We start from the raw sequence: 18,646 nt of genomic DNA on the forward strand, positions 1-18,646 counted from the left end.
CCCACCCTCTCCCCATCCCCAATCCCACCTACCCACCCTCTCCACATTCCCAATCCCACCTACCCACCCTCTCCCCATCCCCCAATCCCACCTACCCACCCTCTCCCCATCCCCAATCCCACCTACCCACCCTCTCCCATTCCCAATCTCACATACCCACCCTCTTCCCATCCCCAATCCCACCTACCCACCCTCTCCCCATCCCCAATCTCACCGACCCACCCTCTCCACATTCCCAATCCCACCTTCCCACCCTCTCCCCATCCCTCAATGCCAGCTACCCACCCTCTCCCCATCCCCCAATGCCAGCTACCCACCCTCTCCCCATCCCCCAACCCACCCACCCACCCTCTCCACTCCCCCAATCCCACCTACCCACCCTCTCCATCCCCAATCCCACCTGCCCACCCTCTCCATCCCCAATCCCACCTACCTACCCTCTCCACATTCCCAATCCCACCTACCCACCCTCTCCCCATTCCCCAATCCCACCTACCCATCCTCTCCCCATTCCCCAATCCCACCTACCCACCCTCTCCCCATCCCCCAATCCTACCTAACCACCCTCTCCCCAACCCCCCAATCTTACCTACCCATCCTTTAACCGTATCCCCCAATCCCACCTACCCACCTTCTCCCTGTATTCCCCAATCCCACCTACCAACCCTTTTCCCATATTCCCCAATCCCACCTGTCCACCCTCTTCATTGATATGTATCAGGAAGAGCAGGGGTCCCAACCCTGATCCCTGCGGAATCCCCGTATAAACCTTCCTCCAGACTGAAAAAAGACAACTGTTTTTACTTTTATGAAGTTCTCCTGCAGGTAGTTGGCTGTAACCCATCCGAAAACCCCTTCCTCGTTTCCTGTCAGGATCTTTGCTCCTTGGTAGTTGAACTTGTAGGATTTCAGGGTGGCAGAAATGGAAGCGAGGACCCCTTTGGAAGCCTTAGAATCCGTTTGACTGCAGAGAAACAGAGATAATGGGTATGGTCACATTGTGTGGCAGGACTGTCCCAGTAACTCTGAGATCATTGGGGCTGGCGGGCTAATGTCAACAAATTTAATAACTGACCAGATTAGTATCACGGCAAGAACTGGGAGGGGGGGGGGCATGGACAGCATACTGTCTACGCCCCCCCCCCCCCCCCCAAAGAGATTTGACCTCAAGGGCCCCCCTCAGCCTCCTGCTTGACTCTTATTTTCTGACCCATGAGGGAGTGTTATGAGTGTAAACTGACCTGCTCAGTAGGTTGGAGACCTACCACCCACCCACCCACACCCCCGTATTAAACATAGGGCTGCCAACTGTGATTAAATACATTCCTGGAGGTTTCATTATTATTTGGCCAACATTCTTGTGACGTACGGCCGTGTACCTGGAGGGCAGTGTTCTCACGTGTAATGGTGGTATCCATGTCGATGATCTGGCACGTCTTGCAGAGATTGCCGTGGCACAGTTATGTGGTGTCGTGGTCGCTGTTCTGAAGGCTGGGTAGTTTGCTGTAAACAATGGTCTGTTTGAGGTTGCGCAGTTATTTGAAGGCACGTACTGGGGATGTGGAGAGGACCTTGGCAAGATGTTCGTCTTCATCGATGACGGATTGAAGGCTGCAAAGAAGATGTTGTAGTTTCTCCACTCCGGGGGAGTACTGGACACGAAGGGCTCTCTGTCGGTTGTGTCCCGTGTTTGTCTTCTGAGGAGGTCGGAGCGGTTTTTTGCTGTGGCGTGTTGGAACTGTCGATCCGTGACACCACACAACCCTGCCATAGCAATCTCTGCAAGACGTGCCAGATCATCGACATGGATACCACTATTACACGTAAAAACACCACCCACCAGGTACGCTGTACATACTCGTGCGACTCGGCCAACATTGTCTACCTCATACGCTGCAGGAAAGGATGTCCCGAAGCGTGGTACATGGGCGAGACCATGCAGACGTTGTGACAACGAATGAACGGATATCGCACGACAATTGCCAGGCAGGAATGTTCCCTTCCAATTGGGAACACTTCAGTGGTCAAGGGCAATTAGCCATTGATCTTCGGGTAAGCGTTCTCCAAGGCGGCCTTCAGGACACGCGACAACGCAGAATCACGGAGCAGAAACTTACAGCCAAGTTCCGCACACGGGTATGGCCTCAACCAGGACCTTGAATTCATGTCTCATTACATTCACCCCCCATCATCTGGCCTGGGCTTGCGAAATCCTACCAACTGTCCTGGCTTGAGACAATTCACACCTCTTTAACCTGCTCCACCTGGATCTGTAAAGACTTAATTACCTGCAAAGCCTCTCATTCAAAGTATCGTCTTGCATCATTAACTTTGTCTGTATATATGTTTCTGGAACCCACCTCTTCATTCACCAGAGGAAGCTGTGCTCCGAAAGCTAGTGATTTGAAACAAACCTTTCTGGACTTTAACCTGGTGTTGTAAGACGTCTTACTGTGCTCACCCCAGTCCAACGCCGGCATCTCCACATCATAATTGATGGAGAGCATGTACAGTCAGCGGGTGATTGGTTGAGACTGTGTATGATAACTGGTGATTGGTTGAAAAAGTGTAAGGGTCTTTGATGATTGGTGGAGAGCACAGAGGTGTTACCTACTTCAGCAAGCGCATCCCAGCCGTAGCGCCGAGGTAGAGGGGGGTCTCAGCATGTCTCTTTGAGGGAACAGTTTTCACAGCTTGATCAAGGCAGCGTTTCAGACTCTTCCCAGCTCCTGGCAGATTTTCAGCGTAACTTGAGATTCCAGGACCTACACATTGACATTGAACACGGCGTCAGTACATTTGGAATTACTGTCCTGAAGTGTGACAACTTTTTAACCTCCTCCCTCAGTCCAACCATCAGACAAAGAAAGCAAGTTTTCCCTCCACTGATGTGCCAAAAATCCAACTGTTACAGGTCACAGACTATCCCATTTGGGATTACTTCCCAAGACATTTTGATCCAGGAAGATTTTCCCCTCCTCATCACAGGAGGGCAGAGAACCCAATTTATTTGACCCACCCAAGCTCAGACTAACTCAGTCAGCGCCAGAAATAAATCCAATGCCTCACATTGTTTCGAATATCAGATGAATTAATAATAGCCCAAAGAAAGCAAGAACGCCTCAAGTCAACACACTCCCAAGACAGGTACAGCAGAGGCTTAGATACAGAGTAAAGTCCCCTCTACACTGTCCCTATCAAATACTCCCAGGACAGGTAAGCACGGGGTTAGATACAGAGTAAAACTCCCTCTACACTGTCCCCATCAAACACTCCCAGGACAGGTACAGCACGGGGTTAGATACAGAGTAAAGTCCCCTCTACACTGTCCCCATCAAATACTCCCAGGACAGGTAAGCACGGGGTTAGATACAGAGTAAAACTCCCTCTACACTGTCCCCATCAAACACTCCCAGGACAGGTACAGCACGGGGTTAGATACAGAGTCAAGTCCCCTCTACACTGTCCCATCAAACACTCCCAGGACAGGTATAGCACGGGGTTAGATACAGAGTAAAACTCCCTCTACACTGTCCCCATCAAATACTCCCAGGACAGGTAAGCACGAAGTTAGATACTTAGTAAAGCTCTCTCTGCACTGTCCCACAAAACACTCCCAGGATAGGTGCAACATGGAGTTAGAATAAAGCTCTCTCTACACTATCCGCATCAAACAGACATAGCATAGGGTGTCTTTTTTATTCATTTACGGGATGCGGGTGTCACTGGCTAAGCCAGCCAGCATTTATTGCCCATCCCTAGTTGCCCTTCAGAAGGTAGTGGTGAGTTGCCTTCTTGAACCGCTGCAGCCCCTGAACCCCTACACCCACAGTGCTGTTAGGGAGGGACTTCCAGGATTTTTCCCCAGCCACAGTGAAGGAACGGACATATATTTCCAAGCCTGTGTGGTGAGTGACTTGGAAGGGGACGTCCAGGTGGTAGAGATCTCAGGTATCTGCTCTTCTTGTTCTTCTAGATGGTAGTTGTCGTGGGTTTGGAAGATGCTGCTTAAGGAGCCTTGGTGAGTTCCTGCAGTGCATCTTGTAGATGGTACACACGGCTGCTACTGTGCATTGGTGTTGGAGGGTTTGAATGTTTGTACAAGGGGGAGCAATCAAGTGGCTGCTTTGTCCTGGATGGTGTTGAGCTTTGTTATTGGAGCTCTACACATCCAGGCGAGTGGAGAGTATTCTATTGCACTCCTGACATGTGCCTTGTAGATGGTGGACAGCCTTTTGGGACAGGGGACGGGGGACGGGGGAACGGGGGGGGGGGGGTTGTCAGGTGGTGAGTTACTCGCCATAGAATTCCTAGTCTTTGACCTGCCCTGGTAGCCACAGTATTAATATGGCTAGTCCAGATCAGTTTCTGATCAATGGTAACAATCTTGATTCTGCAATGGTAATTTCATTCAATGTCAAGGGGCGATGGTTAGATCCTCTCTTGTACGAGATGGTCATTGCCTGGCACTTGTGTTGTGCGAATGTAACTTGCCACTTGTCAGCCCAAACCTGGATATTGTCCAGGTCTTGCTGCATTTGGGCATGGACTGCTTCAGTATTTGACGATAGATGCCAATGTTGTAGCTGCGAATGGTGCTGAACATTGTGCAGTCATCTGTGAACATCCCCACTTCTGACCTTATGATGGAAGGGAGGTCATTGATGAAGCAGCTAAATGGTTGGGCCTAGGACACTATCGAGGAATTCCTGCAGTGATGTCCTGAAGCTGAGGTGATTGACCTCCAACCACCACAACCATCTTCCTTTGTGCCAGGTATGACTCCAACCAGTGGAGAGTTTTCCCCCTGATTCCCGTTGACTCCAGTTTAGCTAGGGCTCCTTGATGCCTTACTCAGTCAAATGCTACCTTGATGTCAAGGGCAGTCACTCTCACCTCACCTCTGGCATTCAGCTCTTTTGTCCGTGTTTGAACCAAGGCTGTAATGAAGTAAGGAGCTGAGTGACCCTGGCGGAACCCAAACTGAGTGACCCTGGCGGAACCCAAACTGAGCGTCCGTGAGCAGGTTATTGCCGAGTAAGTGCTGCTTGATAACACTGTTGATGACTCCTTCCATCACTTAGCTGATGATGGAGAATAGACTAATAGGGAGGTAATTGGCTGGATTGGATTTGTCCTGTTTCTTGTGTGCAGGACACACCTGGGCAGTTTTCCACATTCCAGGGTAGATGCCAGTGATGTAGCTGTACTAGTACAGCTTGGCCAGTGTGTGGCAAGTTCTGGAGCACAAGTCTTCAGTACTATTGCCTGAATATTGTCAGGGCCCATAGCCTTTGCAGGATCCAGTGTCTTCAGCTATTTCTTGATATCACATGAAGTGAATCGCATTGGCTTAAGACTGACATCTGTGATGCGGGGGACCTCTAGAGGAGACCGAGATGAATCATCAACTTGGCACTTCTGGCTGAAGATTGTTGCGAATGCGTCAGCTTTGCCTTTTGCACGTATGTGCTGGGTTCCTACATCATTGAGGATGGGGATATTTATAAAGCCTCCTCCTCCAGTGAGTTGTTTAATAGTTCACCACCATTCACGGCTGGATGTGGCAGGACTGCAAAGCTTAGATGAACATAGAACATAGAAAATACAGCACAGAACAGGCCCTTCGGCCCACGATGTTGTGCCGAACCTTTGTCCTCGATTAATCAGAGATTATCATTGAATTTACAGTGCAGAAATGAAATGAAATTCGCTTATTGTCACAAGTCGGCTTCAAATGAAGTTACTGTGAAAAGCCCCTAGTCGCCACATTCCAGCGACTGTTTGGGGAGGATGGTACAGGAATTGAACTGTACTGCTGGCCTGCCTCGGTCTGCTTTAAAAGCCAGCGATTTAGCCCAGTGTGCTAAACCAGCCCCTTCAGAATCAAAGATTTGATGCTTTTGTTGTGAAATTGCTTATCTCTGTCTATTACTTGCTGCTTATGGTGTTTGGCACACAAGTAGTCCTGTGTTGTAGCTTCACCAGATTGACACCTCATTTTTGGTATGTCTGATGTTGCTCCTGACATGCTCTCCTGTACTCTTCATCGAACCAGGGTTGATCCCCTGGCTTGGTGGTAAGGGTACAGTGGATGATATACCGTGCCTTGAGGTTGCAGATTGTGGTTGAGTACAATTCTGCTGTTGCTCCATTCATTCCTCATGGATGTCCAGTCTTGAGTTGCTAGATCTGTTCGAAGTCTGTCCCATTTAGCACAGTGGTAGTGCCACACAACAAGATGAAACAGACTAAAGTTCCCTCTACATTGACGCCATCAAACACTCTCAGGACAGATACAGCACAGGGGTTAGATACAGAGTAAAGCTCCTTCTACACTGTCCCCATCATGCACTCTCTGGACAGATAGCACGGGGTTATATACAGAGTAAATTTTCCTCAACACTGCCCCCATTTAACACTCCCAGGACAGGTACAGCACGGGGTTAGGTACAGAATAAAGCACCCTCTACACTGTCCCAATCAAACACTCCCAGGACAGGTACAGCACGGGGTTAGATACAGAGTAAAACTCCCTCTACACGGTCCCTATCAAACGCTCCCAGGACAGTTACAACATGGGGTTAGATACAGAGTAAAACTCCCTCTACACTGTCCCCATCAAACACTCCCAGGGCAGGTACAAAACGGAGTTAGGTACAGAGTATCCTCACCTTCCACGTCACATTTGATCTGCTCACTCACGATGCCTGTGTCATTCTCTTTGCCAGCTGGCCATTTGTAAACGTACAGGGTGGTACGAGAGGAACCAGCATCAATGACAATGCCATACTGTCAGAATAGAAAACGAGGAACATGTTTCAGAATATCTTTGTGATGTACAAGTTTAGGAAGAGCACAGTTCATAAATAAAACATCCATATAACTGGATTGGATAAATGATACACTGCTGTTTAGTGTCTTAGGCAGCACGGTAGCATAGTGGTTAGCACTGTTGCTTCACAGCTCCAGGGTCCCAGGTTCGATTCCCGGCTTGGGTCACTGTCTGTGCGGAGTCTGCACGTTCTCCCCGTGTCGGTGTGGGTTTCCTCCGGGTGCTCCGGTTTCCCCCCACAGTCCAAACATGTGCAGGTTAGATGGATTGGCCATGCTAAATTGCCGTTAGTGTCCAAGAAAAGGTTAGGTGGACTAACTGGGTTGCGGGGATGGGGGTGGTGGTGTGGGCTAAGGTAGGGAGCTCTTTCCAAGGGCCGGTGCAGACTCGATGGGCCAAATGGCCTCCTTCTTCATTGTAAATTCTATAATTCCGACTGTAACACTCTCAGCTTCAAACCCCATAACAAGGAACATGAAGATAAAGTCCAGGCTGTTACTGCAGTGCTGAGCGAGTGCTGCACAGTTAGAGGTGAGCTCTTTCAGACATGACGTTAAACCAAGGCCCAATCTGCTGACTCAAGTGTCTGGACAAAGTTCCAATGCACTAGTTTGAGGAAGGGCTGAAGGCTTTCATCCCAGTATCCTGTCCAATGTTTATCCCTCAATCCACATCACAAAACAGCCAGAATCCCTGCTCATTAAAACATTGCTGTTTGGGTCGATTTCAAATTTGTGACTACAGAAACAATTATACTTCACAGGGTAATGAATTGGCTTGAAAGCTGTTTTTTCCTGAGGATGTGAAGTATGCAACCTAAATGCAATTTTTTATTATCTGGTTCTGAGATTGAGATGGCTATGTTGAAGATTTTACTGAAGGCCTCCATGTTCATTGAGTGCTGGGTCTGATCTCAGACAGTCATGGTTCGCTATAGCTCTGACTGTTTTCACAGGGAGCGATCTCTCAGCCACACTGTGCCAGAAAAGCATCTCACTGTGGGGCAACGTAGCCGGTGAAAGCCAAGAGACCCTGCTCCCGGGATCCACCCGGTTTGCAACGCCTCCCGAGATTCAACGCAATCTCGTGAGATGTTGCAAGGAGAATCCTGCCCACAATAGAGGTGATAACGTGTAAATCGGCATATTGGAGCGAGCGAGGCAGTAAGCCTTACTCTAATGTGCAGATTCCGAGGTACCTGAGGCTTTGGGATTCAATCCCGTTGCCTCGGGGACCTTGGCCGAGCGCTGTTTTAGCACAATTTGGGACCAGACGGAACGGCACCCGTGGGGCCACCAAGGGGATCGGAGGCCCAGCTCTATGCCCTTTGGGTAGGGTGGTGCCCTGGCACTTCTGCCAACTGGGTACCCTGGAAGTGCCAGCCATGGCTGGCATTGTGGCTGTGCCACCTGGGTGCCATCCTGGCACTGCCTTGGTGGCACTGCCAAGGTGGCATTTTTTGTGCACGTGCAATTGGGCCGGGGTTGCCCACTGTCGGTGTGGGGGGGGGGGGGGTGCAGGTGACACTCCTGTGATGCGTTCGGGCTGGGGGGAGGTCAGGGTTTTTTTTTTTGCGGGCCTCGAAGATCTCTCGCTACAATGGCAGTTCCGGCGAGCAGAAGCTCCCCGTTGTAAAAAAATGAGCGCCAGGAAACACGTTGTTGAACGTGCTCGCTCGGAAATTTGTTCCCTTTTGGGAAGTTCGCGCCCATGAAGTTTAGAATGGCTATAGCACAGTTGGACAGAGGCCATTTGGTCCATTATGTCTGTACCGGCTCTGCAAGAGTTACCCAGCCAGTATCACTCCTCCACAAAGAACTGAAAGAACAAAGAACAGTATAGCACAGGAACCGGCCCTTCAGCCCTCCAAGCCTGCGTCAATCATAATGCCTGTCTAAGCTAAAACTTTCTGCACTTCCGGGGTCCAAATTCCTCTATTCCCATCGTATTCATGGATTTGTCAAGATGCCTCTTAAACGTCGCTATCGTATCTGCTTTCACCACCTCCCCTGGCAGCACGTTCCAGGAACTCACCACCCTCTATGTAAAAAAACCTGCCTCGCACACCTCCTCTCAACTTTTCCCCTCGCACCTTAAACCTATTTCCCACAGAAATTGATTTTTCCACCCTGTCCATGCAACTCATAATTTTGTAAACCTCCATCAGATCGCACCTCAACCTCTGTCGTTCCAGTGAAAACAATCCGAGTTTATCCAACCTCTCCTCATAGCTAATACCCTCGAAACCAGGCAACATCCTGGTAAACCTCTTCTGTACCCACTCCAAAGCATCCACATCCTTCTGATAGTGCGGCGATCAGAATTGAACACGATATATCAAAGTGTGGCCTAACTAAGGTTCTGTACAGCTGCAGCATGACTTGCAAATGTTTATACTCAATGTCCAAACTGATGAAGGCAAGCATGCTTAAACCTATGCCATTGAAAAAGATTAAGATGGATAGGTCCCCAGGGACTGATGGGATCTACCCCAGAATACTGAAGGAGGCTGGAGAGGAAATTGCTGAGGCATTGACAGAAATCTTTGGATCCTCACTGTCTTCAGGGGATGTCCCGGAGGACTGGAGAATAGCCAATGTTGTTCCTTTGTTTAAGAAGGGTAGCAAGGATAAACCAGGGAACTACGGCCAGTTGCAGGATCTACTCCCATTTGGAAGCAAGTGGTTGTATTAGTGAGAGGCAGCACGGTTTTGTGAAGGGGAAGTCGTGTCTCACTAACTTGATAAGAGTTTTTCGAGGAGGTCACTAAGATGATTGATGCAGGTAGGGCAGTGGATGTTGTCTATATGGACTTCAGTATGGCCTTTGACGAGGTCTCTCATGGCAGTCTGGTACAAAAGGTGAAGTCACACGGGATCAGAGGTGAGCTGGCAAGATGGATACAGAACTGGCTAGGTCATAGAAGGCAGAGAGTAGCAATGGAAGGGCGTTTTTCTGATTGGAGGGCTGTGACTAGTGGTGTTCTGCAGGGATCAGTGCTGGGACCTTTGCTGTTCGTAGTATATATAAATGATTTGGAGGAAAATGGAACTGGTCTGATTAGTAAGTTTGCAGACGACACAAAGGTTGGTGGAATTGCGGATAGCGATGAGGACTGTCAGAGGATACAGCAGGATTTAGATCGTTTGGAGACTTGGGCGGCGAGATGGCAGATGGAGTTTGGTCCGGACAAATGTGAGGTAATGCATTTGGAAGGTCTAATACAGGTTGGGATTATACAGTGAATGGTAGAACCCTCAAGAGTATTGACAGTCAGAGAGATCTTGGTGTACAGGTCCACAGGTCACTGAAAGGGGCAACACAGGTGGAGAAGGTAGTCAAGAAGGCATACGGCATGCTTGCCTTCATTGGCCAGGGCATTGAGTATAAAAATTAGCAAGTCATGTTGCAGCTGTATAGAACCTTAGTTAGGCCACACTTGGAGTATAGTGTTCAATTCTGGTCGTCACACTACCAGAAGGATGTGGAGGCTTTAGAGAGGGTGCAAAAGAGATTTACCAGGATGTTGCCTGGTATGGAGGGCATTTGCTATGAGGAGAGGTTGAATAAACTTGGTTTGTTCTCACTGGAACGAAGGAGGTTGAGGGGAGACCTGATAGAGGTATACAAAATTATGAGGGGCAAAGACAGAGTGGATAGTCAGAGACTTTTTCCCAGGGTAGAGGGGTCAAGTATTAGGGGGCATAGATTTGAGGTGCGAGGGGCAAGGTTTAGAGGAGATGTACGAGCAGGTTTTTTACACAGAGGGTAGTGGGTGCCTGGAACTCCCTGCTGCAGTAGGTGGTGGAAGCAGGGACGATAGTGCCATTTAAGGGGCATCTTGACAAATACATGAATAGGATGGGAATACAGGGATACGGACCCCGGAAGTGGAGAAGATTTTAGTTTAGATGGGCAGCATGGTCGGCGCAGGCTTGAAGGGCCGAAGGGCCTGTTCGTGTGATGTACTTTTCTTTGTTCTTCAGTCTTCTTGACCCTCTCCACCTGCATTGCCACTTTCAGTGACCTGTAGTCCTGTACACCCATATCTCTCTGCCTATCAATACACTTCAGGGTTGTCCCATTTGCTGTATAATTCCCACCTGCATTAGACCATCCAAAATGTATTAGCTCTCATTTTCTGGATTAATAATAATAATCGCTTATCGTCACAAGTAAGCTTCAATGAAATTACTGTGAAAAGTCCCTAGTCTCCACATTCCGGCACCTGTTCGGGGAGGCCGATACAGGAATTGAACCCGCGCTGCTGGCCTTGTTCTGCATTACAAGCCAGCTGTTTAGCCCACTGTGATAAACTGGCCGTGTGGATTAAATTCCATCTCCAGGGGCTGTTTAGCACAGGGCTAAGTCGCTGGCTTTGAAAGCAGACCAAGGCAGGCCAGCAGCATGGTTCAATTCCCGTACCAGCCTCCCAGAACAGGCGCTGGAATGTGGCGACTAGGGGCTTTTCACAGTAACTTCATTTGAAGCCTACTTGTGACAATAAGCCATTTTCATTCATTTCATCTGCCATTTCTCCGCCCAAGTCTCCAACCAATCTATCTCCTGCTGTATCCTCTGACAGTCCTCATCGCTATCTGCAACTCCACCAATCTTTGTGTCATCCACAAACTTATTCACTACCTTCCCGTGTAGCCCTGTAAACATTTCCAGTCAGATAACGACCCCATTCCCTTTTCAAACCATTGATTGAAACTGCCTCTACCACACTCCCAGGCACTGAATTCCTGATCCTCACCACTCACTGTGTGGAAAATCCTTTCCTCATGTCATCTGTGGTATTTGGTCCTTCCACCAATCTACTCTGTCCAGCCGCCTCATGATTTTGATCATCTTTATCAAAGCCCAAACAGCGTTCTTCTCTCCAAGGAAAAAAGTCCCAACTTCTCCAATTTCTCCTCATGACTGAAGTTCCTCAACCTATTATTATATTATATTCCCATGAATCTTTTCTGCGCTCTCTCTATTGCCTTCACACATCCTTCCCAAAACGTGGAGCCAGAACTGGGCACAATACTCCAGCTGAAGCTGAGCCAGTGTTTTATGAAGATTATAAGTGGGTTATGGGCCAAATGCGGGCAATTGGGACGAGCTTAGTGGTAAAAACTGGGTGGCATGGACAAGTTGGGCTGAAGGGCCTGTTTTCATGCTGTAAACCTCTTCATAGAATCATAGAATCCCCACAGTGCAGAGGGATTTGGCCCATTGAGTCTGCACCAACCCTCCAAGCTAATTATATCCGTCTCCGCGCGACCAGGGAGGCAAAGGCCAGAACATCTGCCTCTTTCTTCTCCTGGATTCTCGGATCTTCTGACACTCCAAAAATCGCCACCTCTGGACTCGGTGCCACCCTTGTTTTTAACACCGTGGACATGACATCTGCAAACCCCTGCCAGAATCCCCTCAGCTTTGGGCATGTCCAGAACATGTGGACACGGTTCGCTGGCCCTCCCGCACACCTTGCTCTTCTACCCCAATGAACCTGCTCATCCGGGCCGCTATCATGTGAGCCCGGTGAACAACCTTGAATTGTGTCAGGCTGAACCTGGCACATGTTGTGGACGCGTTGACTCTACTCAACGCGTCCGCCCAGAGGCCATCCTCTATCTCTCCTCCCAACTCCTCTTCCCAATTGCGCTTCAGCTCCTCAGTCTGCATCTCCTCTGACTCCATGAGTTCCTTGTAAATGTCAGAGACCCTCCCTTCTCCCACCCACACTCTAGCAGAGACCCTCCCTTCTCCCACCCACACTCTAGAAACTACCCTGTCCTGTATCCCCCTTGGAGGTAGGCGCAGGAAGGTTGAGACCTGCCTGCGTAGGAAATCCCGCACCTGCAGGTACCTAAATTTGTTTCCCCTCGCCAATCCAAATTTCTCCTCCAGCTCCCTCAGGCTAGGAAAGCTCCCCTCTATAAACATATCCCCCATCCTCTCAATCCCTGCTCTCTGCCATCTCCGAAACCTTCCATCCATCCTTCCCGGGGCAAACCGATGATTATTACAGATTGGAGACAACACCGATGCTCCCTCCGCTCCCATGTGCTTCCTCCATTGCCCCCAGACCCTCAGGGCCGCCACCACCATGGGCTGGTGGAGTACCGTGCCGGCAGAAATGGCCGAGGCACTGTTATCAGCGCCCCAAGCTGGTGCCCTTGACTGAAGCCGCATCCACATTCTCCCATACCGACCCTCCCCCACCACCCACTTCCTGATCATGGCTATGTTCGCCGCCCAATAGTAACTACTGAAGTTCGGCAGAGCCAGCCCGCCCTCCCCCCGGCTCCGCTCAAGCACCCCCTTTTTTACTCGCGGGGTCTTGCCTGCCCATAGAAAACCTTATTGACCCGTTTAAAAAAGGACCGCGGAATAAAGATGGGAGACACTGAAACGCAAACAGGAATCTCGGGAGGACCGTCATTTTCACTGTCTGCACCCTCCCAGCTAGTGACAACGGGAGCGCGTCCCATCTCCGAAAATCGTCCTTCATTTGGTCTACTAGTCGGGCCAGATTTAGCTTGTGCAGCCGTTCCCATTCCCGTGCCACCTGGATGCCTAGGTACCGAAAGCTTCCCCCTACCACTCTAAACGGCAGTTCCTCCAGTCGCCTCTCCTGTCCCCTTGCCTGGATCGTAAACATCTCACTTTTCCCCATATTTAGTTTATACCCCGAAAACCGGCCGAATTCCCCCAGAATCCTCATAATTTCTTCCATCCCCACTAATGGGTCCGAATCACACTGGAGCAGGTTGTCTGCGTAAGCGAGACTCTGTGTTCCACTCCCCCCCAGGCCAGCCCCTTGAGGCTCTCAGCACAATTGCCAGCGGCTCTATGGCTAACGTGAACAACAGTGGGGAGAGGGGGCATTCCTGCCTCGTCCCCCGATGCAGCCTAAAATAGTCCGATGTTGTCCTATTCGTCCGTACGCCTGCAACAGGAGCCTGATACAACAATCTGACCCAGTCAATAAAGCCCCGCCCCAATCCGAACCGTCCCAGTACCTCCCACAGATATTCCCATTCTACCCGATCAAAAGCCTTCGCTGCGTCCATTGTGACCACTACCTCCACCTTCCTACCTTCTGGGGGCATCATGACCACATTTTAGAACATAAGAACTAGGAGCAGGAGTAGGCCATCTGGCCCCTCGAGCCTGCTCCGCCATTCAATGAGATCATGGCTGATCTTTGTGGACTCAGCTCCACTTTCCGGCCTGAACACCATATCCCCGAATCCCTTTATTCTTTAGAAAGGTATCTATCTTTTTCTTAAGGTTTAACAACCTTCTTACATTGGCCACCAACTGCCTTCCCTTAACAAACCCAGAATGGTCTTCCCCAATAACGTGGGGAACACAATCCTCAATCCTAGAGGACAAGATGTTGGCCAGCAGTTTGGCGTCCACATTCAATAGGGATATCGGCCATAAGGACCCACACAGCCCCGGGTCCTTGTCCCGCTTCAGGATCAATGAGATTGTGGCCTGTGGCATCGTCGGGGGAAGCACCCCACGCTCCCTTGCCTCATCGAATGTCCTCATCAACAGCGGCCTCAATATCTCAGAGAACTTTTTATAAAACTCCAGTGGGTCCCCGTCCGGTCCTGGGGCTTTACCCGACTGCATGGCCTTCAGACTCTCCGCTATCTGTGCCAACCCGATCGGGGCCCCCAGCTCTTCTACCAACAGCTCTTCTTCGTCCGCCTTCAGGAAATTCAGCCCCCCTAAGAAGTGCCTGATCTCCTCCGGCCCCGCTGGGGGTTCCGACCCATACAGCCTACTGTAAAACTCCTTGAATGCCTTATTCACCCCTGCTGAGTCTCCAACCAGGCTCCCGTCCCCATCTTTTACTTTCCCTATCTTCCTGGCTGCCTCCCTTTTTCTAAGCTGCTGTGCAAGCATTGTGCTGGCCTTCTCCCCATGCTCATAGATCACCACCCCTCGCCTTCCTCAGCTGCTCCAGCTGTAGTTAACAAGCCAAACTCCGCCTGTAGCCTCCGTCGTTCCCTTAAAAGCCCTGTCTCTGGGGTCTCCCCATACCTCCTGTCGACCGGCACTATCAGTCGGTCCGTCTCTGCTCTGTCTACCTTTTCCCTGTGGGCCCGTATTGAGATCAGCTCTCCTCTAACCACCGCCTTCAATGCCTCCCAGACCACCGCTGCTGAAACTACACCCATGTTGTTGACGTCCAGGTAGTTCTGAATACATTTCCTCAGCCGCCCGCACACCTCTTCGTCCGCTAAAAGTCCCACGTCCAGCCTCCAGTGCGGGCGCTGGCTACTCTCCTTGCTAACCTGTAGGTCAACCCAGTGCGGGGCATGATCTGAGATTGTAATCGTCGAATACCCCGTGTCCATCACCCCCGTCAGTAGAGCCCTGCTCAAAATAAAAAAATCAATCCGGGAGTACACCTTATGCACGTGTGAGTAGAAGGTAAGCTCCTTCACTCTCGGCTGCCCAAATCTCCATGGGTCATCCCATATCTGTTCCATGAACCCCTTTAGCCCCTTTGCCATTGCTGGAACCCTGCCCGTCTTTGAGCTCGACCGGTCTAAACCAGGGTCAATAACTGTGGTGAAGTCCCCTCCCATGACCAACTTATGCGAATCTAGGTCCGGGATCTTCCCCAGCATCCTCTTTATAAACTCCACATCATCCCAATTTGGCGCATACACATTTACTAGTATCACCTGCACCTCCTCCAGTTTCCCACTGACCATAATGTACCGGCCTCCCACGTCCGCAACTATTCTTCCCGCCTCAAACACCACTCGCTTATTAATCAGGATCGCGACCCCTCTCGTCTTCGAGTCCAGCCCCGAGTGAAAAACCTGTCCGACCAATCCCTTCCTTACTCTGATGTGATCAGCTACTCTAAGGTGCGTCTCCTGTAGCATTATTACGTCCGCCTTCAGTCCCCTCAGATGCGCGAACGTGGGTGCCCTCTTCACCGGCCCATTTAGTCCTCTTACATTCCAGTTGATCAGTTGGGGGGCTCATCGACCACCCCTTCGCCACCACCTTTCTTGGGCCAGTCTCCAGCCCGCGCCCCACGCCTCCACTGGCCCGCCCCCAGGCAGCCTCCGCCCCCGACCTCCTTTCTGTCCCTCAGAAACAGTCCTTCCCTCGTCAACAGAACATCTTCCCCCCCTCCCTCTCCAATAACAGCACAATGTAAACCGACCCCTTCGACAAGCATAACATCTGCTCACCCCCCATTGCGCTTCTGTGAGCTAGCCCGCCCAGCTAGCTTGGTGATCCCTGTCCATGGCGCCAGACATTCTCCCACCTATTGTTCCCTCCCCCCCACTCATACACACATACTCAAATGAAAAATCAGTCCCAACACAATTGCCCTAGAAAAAAAAACGATAAACAAAGAAAAGATCAAACAGAAGATCCAGCATCTAACAAACACACCTCCATCCCCCATCATAGAATATAGACCAGTACAGCACAGTACAGGCCCTTCAGCCCATGATGTTGTGCCGACCATTTATCCTAATCTAAGATCAACCTAACCTACACCCCTTCAATTTACTGCTGTCCATGTGCCTGTCTAAGGGTCGCTTAAATGTCCCTAATGACTCTGACTCCACCACCTCTGCTGGCAGTGCATTCCACACACCCACCACTCTCTGTGTAAAGAACCTACCTCTGACATCTCCCCTATACCTTCCTCCAATCACCTTAAAATTATGTCCCCTCGTGACAGCCATTTCCACCCTGGGGAAAAGTCTCTGGCTATCCACTCTATCCATGCTTCTCATCGCCTTGTATCCCTCTATCAAGTCACCTCTCTGCCTTCTTCGCTCGAGTGAGAAAAGCCCTAGCTCCCCCAACCTTTCTTCATAAAACATGCCCTCCAGTCCAGGCAGCATCCTGGTAAATCTCCTCTGTACTCTCTCCAAAGCATCCACATCCTTCCTACAATGAGGCGACCAGAAGTGGTCACAATATTCCAAGTGTGGTCTAACTAGAGTTTTATAAAGCTGCAGCAAAACCTTATGGCTCTTAAACTCAATCCCCCTGTTAATGAAAGACCATACGCCTTCTTAACAACCCTATCAACCTGGGTGGAAACTTTGAGGGATCTATGTACGTGGACCCCAAGATCCCTCTGTTCATCCACACTTCCAAGAATCCTGCCTTTAAACCTGGATTCAGCATTTCCATTTCACCCCCAAATTTTAAAATTGTGCCATGCACACATTAGTCTTGGTCATTAATATAGATCAAGAGAAACGTAGGGGACCTAACTCTGACCCTGTGGGACAAACCTATAAACCTTCCTCCAAGGTGAAAGCATCCGATCATCACTACTCTGTCTTTCTTGTCACTCAGAGACTGTTATATCCATGCAGCCCTGTCCCTTTTATTTCATGAGCTTTGCTGTCAAACCTGTTATTTGGCACTTTTTCGAAAGCCTTTTGGAAATCCACATGCACCACATCAACCACGTTACCCTAATTTATCCTCACTGTTACCTCATCAAAATTTCCAGCGACTTAGTGAACACACAATTTGCTTTTAACAAATTTTCACTGTCTTTCCTGAATTAATCTAAACCTGCCAAAGTGACTGTTAATTTTGCCCCAGATTATTGGTTCTAAAAACGTCCGAGATTAAACTGATTGGCCCATAGTTGCAGGGATCTGTCCTGAAATATATTTTTGAACAAGGGTGTAACATTGGGAATTCTCCAGGCCTCTATCGAAGGAGGCTTAGAAGATTATGGTCAGTGTCTCCATCATTTCCACCCTCATTTCCCTGGCTGCTACTCATCTCGTCCTGGTGATTTAGCAACTTTAAGAATGCCCAGCCTATCGAATTCCTCCCCTTTATAAATGTCAACCCACCCAGTATCTCAGCTCTTTCACTATGACCTGGGCTGCATCATTCTCATTGGTAGGGACAGATGCAAAGAATTCATTCAATACCTCAGCCTCCAGGCGTAAATCCCTTTTTTAGTCCCTATTGACTCCACTCTTCCTTTTATTATGCCGTTATTATTTATATGCCATCCATCCATAATTAGCCACAGTTCAAGAGGGGCCATTGGCATCTCTCTCTGTTTGCTGTAATTTCTGATGTCCAGTTGTGTGCAGTTTTGGTCTCCTTATCTGAGGAAGGATGTTCTTGCTCTGGAGAGAGTGCAGAGAAGGTTTACCAGACTGATTATTGGGATGGCGGGATGGACATATGAGGAGAGATTGAATCAGTTAGGATTATATTGAAAAACTTGAGGATAGACAAGTCCCCCGGACCTGACGGGATATACCCAAGGATTCTATGGGAAGCAAGAGATGAAATTGCAGAGCCGTTGGCAATGATCTTTTCGTCCTCACTGTCAACAGGGGTTAGAGAGTGGCGAATGTCGTGCCCCTGTTCAAAAAGGAGAATAGGGATAACCCTGGGAATTACAGGCCAGTTAGTCTTACTTCGGTGGTAGGCAAAGTAATGGAAAGGGTACTGAAGGATAGGATTTCTGGGCATCTGGAAAGACACTTCTTGATTAGAGATAGTCAGCACGGATTTGTGAGGGGTAGGTCTTGCCTTACAAGTCTTATTGAATTCTTTGAGGAGGTGACCAAGCATGTGGATGAAGGTAAAGCAGTGGATGTAGTGTACATGGATTTAAGTAAGGCATTTGATAAGGTTCCCCATGGTAGGCATCTGCAGAAAGTAAGGAGGCATGGGATAGTGGGAAATTTGGCCAGTTGGATAACGAACTGGCTAACCGATAGAAGTCAGAGAGTGGTGGTGGATGGCAAATATTCAGCCTGGATCCCAGTT

The 18,646-nt window shown here is 49.6% G+C and overlaps 1 protein-coding gene across 1 annotated transcript in view; it reads right to left on the minus strand.

The window, feature by feature from the left end:
• The window catches only part of LOC140399026 (ectonucleoside triphosphate diphosphohydrolase 2-like), a 124,470-nt gene that overhangs the window by 38,338 nt on the left and 67,486 nt on the right, over window positions 1-18,646 (minus strand). The window contains exons 2-4 of the mRNA XM_072488087.1: window positions 6,675-6,792; window positions 2,615-2,765; window positions 805-964 (exon numbers count right to left, since the gene is read on the minus strand). Coding sequence (XP_072344188.1) covers window positions 805-964; window positions 2,615-2,765; window positions 6,675-6,792 — 429 coding nt within the window. The remainder of the gene's footprint in view (window positions 1-804; window positions 965-2,614; window positions 2,766-6,674; window positions 6,793-18,646) is intronic.

The sequence above is a fragment of the Scyliorhinus torazame genome, chromosome 22 (genome assembly GCF_047496885.1).
Source record: "Scyliorhinus torazame isolate Kashiwa2021f chromosome 22, sScyTor2.1, whole genome shotgun sequence".
Classification (NCBI taxonomy): domain Eukaryota; kingdom Metazoa; phylum Chordata; class Chondrichthyes; order Carcharhiniformes; family Scyliorhinidae; genus Scyliorhinus; species Scyliorhinus torazame.